Source organism: Mesoplodon mirus (assembly GCF_964341445.2).
Source record: "Mesoplodon mirus genome assembly, chromosome: 17".
Lineage (NCBI taxonomy): Eukaryota > Metazoa > Chordata > Mammalia > Artiodactyla > Ziphiidae > Mesoplodon > Mesoplodon mirus.
The window spans coordinates 1,059,134-1,067,826 of record NC_138993.1 but is presented as its reverse complement, the minus strand read 5'-3'; the positions used below and the strand labels follow the sequence as shown (position 1 = coordinate 1,067,826).

Genomic DNA, 8,693 nt, shown 5'->3' with positions numbered 1-8,693 from the left:
CCGCTCAGATCTGGGCTGGGGGAGCCTTGCAGTCTGGTACCCTCAGCACCAGGTGCACCTGACGCTCTCCCAACTACGTGCCACTGTAGCATTTGTGCAGGAAAGAGGTGTGCCTCTGAAAGACTTCATTGCCGACTTGGGAACGTTATCAGTCTTCCTAATTTCAGCCAGTCTGATGGGCGAAAAGCGACATCTTTGTTGTGTCACTTTTCATTCTCTTCCCTAAAGTGAGTTGAGTGCCTTTTCAAATGTTTATTGATAACTTGTGAAATTGCTCTGGCTCTGACATTCCTCTTTTTGCTCCTGACCGGGGAGGACAGAGGAAGGGCTCCGTGCGTCACCCGAGTCTCAGTGTCACGCGTTTCCGCTCGACAGCTGCCTAATCGTCTTGACCTGGATGACTGGTGTGCCCCCGTTTGTGCTGTGCGGACAGTGTTGTCACGGGACATGTGATGCCCTTTCCTCCGGTCTGTTTCCAAAAAGAGCCAGGGGTGGCGCGGTGACGTTTCCTTCTCGCCGCGAGCAGAAACCATCTAGGCCTCTGGTAGGAGGAAACACAGCCCGGCTGCGGCGGGCTCCACGGCCTTCCAGTCTGCTGGACGCCCCTCCCCCCGCCCCCCAGCTTTTCTGCCTGCTGTCCCAAGGCTCCTGGGCCTTGGCCTCATCTGCGGAGAAAGGCGGGGTCTTCCCAGAGACAACTACCAGTGTGAACTCAGCACTAACCGTCCTCAGCTTAAGGCCTTGAGCTGGTGTGGACGGAAGTGGTGCTAATGTCTTCACACGGGAAGGGGATTCTAGTGGTAATTTTGCGGGGTCCTTCAGCGGTCACGCCTTGTCCTGGTCTGGAGGTGTCCCCTCCCCGTGCACCGACTTTAGGGGCGCCGTTGGGAAATGGCCAAAACAAAGTGAGTTACTGGAGTCCGAAGTGGCTGATCTGCCACCGGGCGTCCAGTCCACGTGGTCATCCCGGCAGCTCCTCCCGTGCGCGCCCCGGGGCGAGGGGAGGTGGATGCTCCGCGCGTCCGCGATGGGCGAGGCGGCCCCCCTCACCCGACGCTGTGCTAAGCGCCCCGCCTGCCGGGCCCGGAGCCCTGCGCGCCCGCGGGGAGTGTAGAGGTGGAGGCTCCGCCTGCGCCCCACCCACGGGCCAGGCTACCGGGCCCTGTCGCGGCTCTGGGGCGGGCGGAGCCAGTGCCCGGGTGGCGCGCGCTGCAGCTGTGGGCTTGGGCACCGCGCGGGCCATGGCGTCCCCAGCGTCCTCGTCGCCCGGCGGGGTGGCAGTAGTCGGCAGGTAGGGCTCGAGCCCGCACGGCCGGGAGGGTGGCGGCGGGGCGCGGGCGCTGTCGCCCGCTGCGGTGGCCCCAGCGCCTTCCCGGGCCCCGGCCGGCCCGGGCGCGGGCGGGGGCGCACTGCGGGGCGCGGCTCCGTTTCGCTCCCGCCGCGGCCCGGCTGCGGCGCGGTGCGGGCGGAGTTCGGTGAGGCGGCCCCAGCGGGGACAGTGGCGCTTGGCGCTGCGAGTGGACGCAGAGCTGTCGGGCCGCGGGTCCGCACAAGGGTGTTCTCTCGCGTTCCAGCCCCAGGGATGGGCGCTGGGAGGCGCGGAGGGGCCCGGGTCTGGGTGGGCCGGAGGGGCCGGCGGCGGGCGGGGGGTCTCGCGCGCTCCGGCCCGAGGCTGTCCCCCGGCGAACCCGCTTGGGCGCGGGGGGCGCGGTCCGCGCGATCCGAATCCGCGCCTCCTGCGTGGCGAGGGCGCCCGATCCCGAGGGCATCCGGGTTCGCCGGGAGTTGTGTGTCAGGTTAGCAGCTTAAGTTACATCCACGGTTTTCTGGTTTGTGCTCCATCCCTCTTGTAAAACAACTGCTGTTTTCATTTTTTAAAACAGGCGTCTGTGTGCACCTTTCCGTTGGTAAGCTAGCATAGCAGTCTTCCCACTTGTCGGTAGTTGCAGTGGGTCGTTAGACGCACCTACTGGGTAGCTCAGCGGCCGGTTACAACGCCGAGGTGCTGGCCTGCCTGACCCCCGTCACAGCCCCGTCCTGAGAACAAGTCCCTGTCCGGGTGTCTCCTTAGAGCCCTCCGAGGATGGAGACAGGATGCTTTGTGTCAGCTTCCTCTACATGGAGAAGTGGAGTTACCTGTGCCTCTGTCCTTTCCAGGCACGTGGGCGTGTGGCTGCCTCCTGAAGGGATATAAAATATAGAAAAAAGTGTACTTTGTCCCGGGCGTGGTGACTATGCTTGCCTTGCACCTTTTGTCCAAGGTCAAGTGTGTATCAACCACGGCCTGGGACTGGTGTCTTGTCGGCACCCAACAATGTTGAGTGGAGTCTGGAGTTGACTGTACAGGTGACCCTTGGACCACTCGCGGGTCAGCGGCGCCCACCGTCCATTCCCACCAGAAAAGTCAGTTTAATTGACAGTCGGCTCCTCTTCGGCTGTACCCAGCCCCAGATCCTGCTTCCCGTACGGTTTACCATATAAGAAAGCCTGCGTGTAAGTGGCCCCGCGGTGTCCAGACCCTGTCGTTCCGGGGTCAACTGCTCCCTTCTCCAGCTCTGGTTCTTGCGGGAAGGAGCTACAAAGGAGAGTCAGTTTACTTCTGATTCCTTGAGGGAGGCTGACTAAAGAATTAGACAAGGGCTGGCGAACTTCATTCACCACACGAATTAGGAGACGCTTCTGTCTCCCCCGCACTTTTTTTTTCTTGGCTGCGTTGGGTCTTTGTTGCTGCGCGCAGGCTTTCTCCAGTTGCGGCGAGCAGAGGCTACTCTTCGTTGCGGTGCGCAGGCTTCTCACTGCGGTGGCTTCTCTTGCTGCGGAGCTCGGGCTCTAGGTACACGGGCTCAGTAGTTGTGGCTCGCGGGCTCTAGAGCGCAGGCCCAGTAGTTGTGGCGCATGAGCTTCATTGCTCCGTGGCATGTGGGATCATCCCAGGCCAGGGCTCAAACCCGTGTCCCCTGCATTGGCAGGCGGATTCCTAACCACTGCGCCACCAGGGAAGTCCCTCCCCCACACCTTTAGCACCTCCGAAAGCAGCCATCTCTGCTTCTGCGGTGGCCCTGCTTTCCTTCCCTCTTCCTCCCTCCTCCCTGTCCCCTCCTCTCCCCTCTGGTCCCTTTCTCTCTCTCATCTCCCCTCCTGTACCCCTTCTCTCTCTCTCTCTCTCTCTCTCTCAACCCCATAGGTCATTCCAAGGGGCATCCATTCAAAAGATGGGCCTGGGGAGTGTGAATTAATTGGCTAAAACCTGGTTGAGTTTCATTCTTGGATTTCAACAGACCAAAATATACATATTTCAAAGTTTGGGGAACATACTGGGCCATTGTTTTTCCATTTTTTCTTAATAATTACCAGACTCCCTCTTAAAAGTGCACACTAGGAATACAACCCCTATTTAGTTCTTTTCCATTGATCTTTTCGTAAAGGCCACTCTTCCTCAGGGCACTTAGCTTTCCTGAGAGCATGCAGGGTGAGCCCCTTCAGAGCAGTGGGCCTGAGAGAGTAAGAGTGTGTTTTTGAAGAATTAAGAAAGGAGAGAAAACCCCCTTGGGTCCAGGGCTGTGCGAACATTAAAGGGGGAAAATCTGGAAACGGCAGCTTTACAACATGGCAGTAGGGATGGGTCTCCCGAAGCCATCCTAGCGGTGTTGCCAGGCTGTTGTATCTGGTAGCCCTCAGCTCGCCTTAGAGACCTCGGTGTTTCTGAGGCGAAATGTGACTTCAGAGCTCCGACGTACCCTGCCTTGTGTTCACTGTGGTTTTAGGCCTTGAGCTTTGAAGGTGGGATCTGTCTAGGGAGGCCAGCGTGGTCTGTGTTCCTGGTGTGACCAGCCAAGGTCCTTGGACCCTTTAATCAGCAGAAATTGATGAGGTGCCAGAGGAGAAACTCAGGCAAGGCTTTACTGGGACTCGTGCTGAGGGGGTGTGGGGTGCTGGTGACCTTTTTCCTTACATAGGGCGAGGGTGTGGGCGGATGCACGGGTCCGCCAGAGGGGCGGCTCAAGTGGTCTGCCCTCCCCCCTGGTGGTGCTGTGTGCAGCGATCATGCACGGGACCTTGCTTTTGCCCCTAGCACCTCAGCTGAGGCCGTTGGGTCTTTGGTCTTTTTGTATCTTGTTCATAATTTGTCCCCACTGCTCATGCACGCAGTTATTTTTAGGTCCCTATAGTGTCTTGGTATCTGTAGCTCGAGGAGAGGTGTGTACGCAGGTGTAAGCACTGCGGCAAAGGGTCCTGGGTCCTGGGTCCCAGCCTGTCTCACTGGGGCCCCATGTGCCCTCTTGCTGTCCCCTTTTCCTGGGCACACTCCTTTAGGACTGAGCTCAGGGACCAAGTCCTCCAGGGAAAGTTCTGCTTCTGGGACCCTCCCCTTAGTGTAGAAACTGTCATCACCAGTTGTATGTCCCTCATGCCTGGTCCTAGTAGACAGATGTTTGAGCTACTGTAACAGAGATGTGTAGTGGGAAGGCTTGCTAGGACGTTGTCTTATATCAGGCTATGCATCCCCTGAACTTGTTTTCATTTATTTTATTCCAGAATTTTACTTTGAGGTGACTACGTACATTCTTTATAAGAAAATTTGTGAGGCATACATTTTTCCCTGCTACTTCTGCATTAAAGCACAAGACACACAGACATATACACAGACGCGCAGAGCAAACCCTAGGACGCTGCAGCTGCCTGTCGTCAGCTCAACACTAAACATGCTTTTCCTAGAAATAATTAATAGCTCTTATTGGCAAATATTCCATAGCCAACTGAGATCAAGACTGTTTTACTTCAACTTTTGCCCAGTAAATAAGTAACTGTAGAATGGAAAAGTACTTTAAAAAGTATCTAGAGTAGACTTATTCAGAGCTAAGTGCCATTAACGATAAAATTAGAATTGAACCAATTTTGTTACCTCACTTTTCTCCCTGGCTGCTTTGCTGCCATATAACAGAATAAGTTCATCTGCAGCAGCCTTTGAGATACCAATTCAGATCTATGAATTTAGAAGCTTTAAGGCGCAGTCCCCAACCTTTTTGGCAACAGGGACTGATTCCACGGACCAGGGGCGCACGGGAATGGTTCAGGCGGTAACGGGGCTGATGGGGGTCGGCAGATGAAGCTTCCCTCGCTCACCCGCCACACACATCCTGCTGTGTGGCCCGGTTCCTAAGAGGCCGAGGACCAGTACTGGTCAGCGGCCCGGGGGTTGGGGACCCCTGCTTTAAGGCATTAGTCATAACGGTAAGGACCCATTCTATTCCCCAGGCTTGTAGGGGTTCAGGAAAAGTTAGCAAGATGTCCCTGGCTCTAAGGCCAGGAAGCTAATTGTATTGGGGCCCAAAGTAGGGGAGTGCTGGGGACCAGAAGGCCGTGGGAAGGTGGTGAGCCGGATCACGTTCGTCCTGGGCTGTGAGCCTGATTCTGCGCCTCTCTCTGGGGTCTGGCTGTGACTCCCTGCTGCACCTGCCCACTTGTGTCCGCCCTCCTGCCCCCGCCTGCCCACCGCTCTGTCCCCAGCGTTATCATCTTTCAGCCCCAGTACCTGATGCTGACGTACAGTTTCCATAGTTTAGGCCCAGCTTTAAGGAGATGCGGACTCAGTCCTCTTCAAGCACAGGGCGCGCGTGTCCACTTTGTGACGTCATCAGTGACTGACGGTTGGGGGAGGGGTCCGCCAGGCGCGGGCTTTCTGCTCTTGGTCCCTCCTCTAGAGGAATATAGGCCATACGGACCTGGAAACCCACGACAATAAAAATAAACTGACTTTGCCTTTAATGCCTGTTGTATGGAATACAACTCATCTCTCCCCAACATTTTATTATGAAAATTCTCAAACACAGAGGAGTTGAAATACAGAAAAAAGAGTACCCACATACCCACCTCTGTATCCAACAATGGTTAAAAAATTTGCTCGATTTGCCTTTTCTGTATATGATTTATGTAACCAATTCTAAATATTAGAAGGTTAGTTTTTACTTTTTTGCTAGTACAAAGTCTACCATGAGGAACTATGTTTGTGCATTGCTTATATTAACCTAAGATAAATTCTGGAAGTAAAAGCCCTGGGAGCTGGTGAGGGGGCGCCCCCATCACCTCACCAGCACTGGGCGTGATCAGCCTCTGCCATCTGATCGGGATTTTCTCTGCTATCGTTGAACTAAGGCAGTAAAGTATGTTTTCCAATTAATTTGTTCACGTACTTTATTCAGGTTCCCCCCTTTTGTTTGGCATGTTCATCTTTTACTTTTGAGTTTGTAGAAGTTTTTGTGTATTTCTCTATTATAAGTATTATTTCCTTTTGGACATTTGTCTTATGTAGATTTTTTTTTAGCCATAAACAAAGTTACGAAGATCAGTTAGTTTACCTGGCAGCCAGTATTCAAAGAGGAGCATCATGGCGGCCTAGAGCGTTGTGAAGCATCTTTGATGGGAAGGTTGGAAGCAGTAGCATGAGGTCTGTCTCCCAGTGCATTTGTGGACCACGAGGAACCACAGCCTCTGGGAGATTGACATGTGACTGACTTCTGTGTGAGCCCAGCCTGGGAGCATAGTTGGGGATGAACTAGGTGTCCCAGTGCCAACCTAAATACAAGGATAAGTGATTGAATTATAGTTCTAGACATCGTTTAAGTTGCTGCTGCCCCTGAGACCACTACTGCAAGGCACAAATGCAAGCCACGTGCGTCATTAAATTTTCTAGTAGTTACATTAAGAAAGTAAAAAGAAACAGGTGAAATTAATTGCAGTATATTTTATTTAACGTAATATTTCCAAAGTGTTATTGTTTCAATGAATAATTGATATAAAGATTATTGATGACATAGTTTACATCCTTTTCTTGGGCTGTCTTCAAATTCCAGTTGCAGTGCATCCCGCTTCAGACCAGCCAGTTGTTGGTGGGTCAACTGGGGTGACCAGCATGAATGGTACTGGCCTTTGCCTGAGCCTTGCAGCTCGGGGAGAGAGAGAGAGAGTGTGTGTGTGTGTGTGTGTGTGTGTGTGTGTGAAGAGGCCGAGGATGTCTTCATGCAGGACTATCTCGTTCAGACTCTGGCTTGTGCTCTGCAGGGTTTCTTTTTTACTCCTATGCTCTAGAACAGCTCTGCAGAGATGGAAATGTTCGGGCTTCCCTGGTGGCGCAGTGGTTGAGAGTCCGCCTGCCGATGCAGGGGAGACGGGTTCGTGCCCCGGTCCGGGAGGATCCCACATGCCGCGGAGCTGCTGGGCCCGTGGGCCATGGCTGCTGAGCCTGCGCGTCCGGAGCCTGTGCTCCGCAACGGGATAGGCCACAACAGTGAGAGGCCCGCGTACCGCAAAAAAAAAAAAAAAAAAGATGGAAATGTTCTGCTCACCCCTGCTGTCCAAGGTGGTGGCCACGATCACACGTGCCATCGAGTACTTTGAAATGGGTCTCTACTGTTGATGGACTGAATTTTCAAATTTAATTCTTGTTAATTTAAATAGTCGCATGTGGCTGGGGTCCACCTTATTGGACAGTGCGGGTCTAGGGCGCTGAGGGTTTAACCGAAAATTTGTATGTACATAACATGTAAATTTACATTATTTCATAGTGCGGAAGAATCTGGAGTACAACCTGCTGTGTAATGCTGCTCCCTGCTCCAAAGTTGAGTAGAGATGGTTTTCGTTGTTTGCACTCGGCATTTGGGACCAGTGGCTTCATGGAGACACCTTGAAACCAGACAGTGGCCCCTCTCCAGGCTGCCTGGTTGGATTAGGGGCTGAGCGCCTGGGACCGTGGAAGGATTTTGGTCAAGAGGAGGCCTGCTATGCTCCTTCCCTCAACCTCTCTGAGGCTGGGAATGTTTCTGAACCTGAACTGTAGATTAGCTGAGTTGGGGGGAGGCGGGCTGGGGGCCGGAATGGGGAGAGTCCTCCTTGGAGCCCGTCTCCGGGCGGCTGCTCAGGCCCCCCTTCCCCGGAGCTGCTCACACACTCACCATGGTGAAGCCTGTGGGCTGTGTGTTCCATCTACTGGGAAACTAATGATGCGCTTTGCTACCGTTTCCCCGAACGCTGGGGAGACAGAGGCTCGGGGTCAGAGACAGGGGGCTTCACTGATCACAGCAGGCCGACAGCCGAGCACCCCCTTTGCACTGGCTCCCCTTTCCCCCCAAGTCCCACGGGGCGACGTCAGGGGGTCCAGGTGGATCCCTGCAGATTCAGTGAGGATGTTTCAGGGGAGGGGTACTGAGCCCGCTTCCTTCGTTGGAGATGATATTAGAAACCAAGGTTTGGGCGCTATGCATTCATTTCTTTTCTTTAAATTAAAAAATATATTTATTTATTTGGCTGCACCGGCTCTTAGTGGCAGCATGTGGGATCTTAAGTTTCAGCATGCGGACTTCTTGCGGCCTGCGTGTGGGATCTAGTTCCCTGACCAGGAATCGAACCTGGGCCTCCTATATCGGGAGCACGGAGCCTTACCCACTGGACCACCAGGGAAGTCCCGAGATGTGAACAGTTTTTATGTTGCCTCAAGTGCTGGTGGTGGTATAGCAGAAATTATTTATTGGAGGAGAAGGAAAATGCTGTCTCTGTTCTTCAGATGCAGTTACTTGGCTGACGGTGGTCAGTTGGTGGTCCCCAGGGGGGCCTTTCCCCTGGACTCCCTGCCCCCTCCCTGCTGGGGTTTTGGTCTCTGCCATGCTCCCCGCGGGGTCTGGACGGACACTGGAGTGAGG

The 8,693-nt window shown here is 54.3% G+C and overlaps 1 protein-coding gene across 1 annotated transcript in view; it reads left to right on the top strand.

Moving 5' to 3' along the window:
• Nucleotides 1-1,106: 1,106 nt before the first annotated feature.
• The window catches only part of CRYL1 (crystallin lambda 1), a 78,654-nt gene continuing 71,067 nt past the window's right edge, over nucleotides 1,107-8,693 (top strand). Inside the window, exon 1 of the mRNA XM_082602596.1 lies at nucleotides 1,107-1,291. Within this exon, the coding sequence (XP_082458722.1) occupies nucleotides 1,242-1,291 (50 nt within the window). The 5' untranslated portion in view covers nucleotides 1,107-1,241. The remainder of the gene's footprint in view (nucleotides 1,292-8,693) is intronic.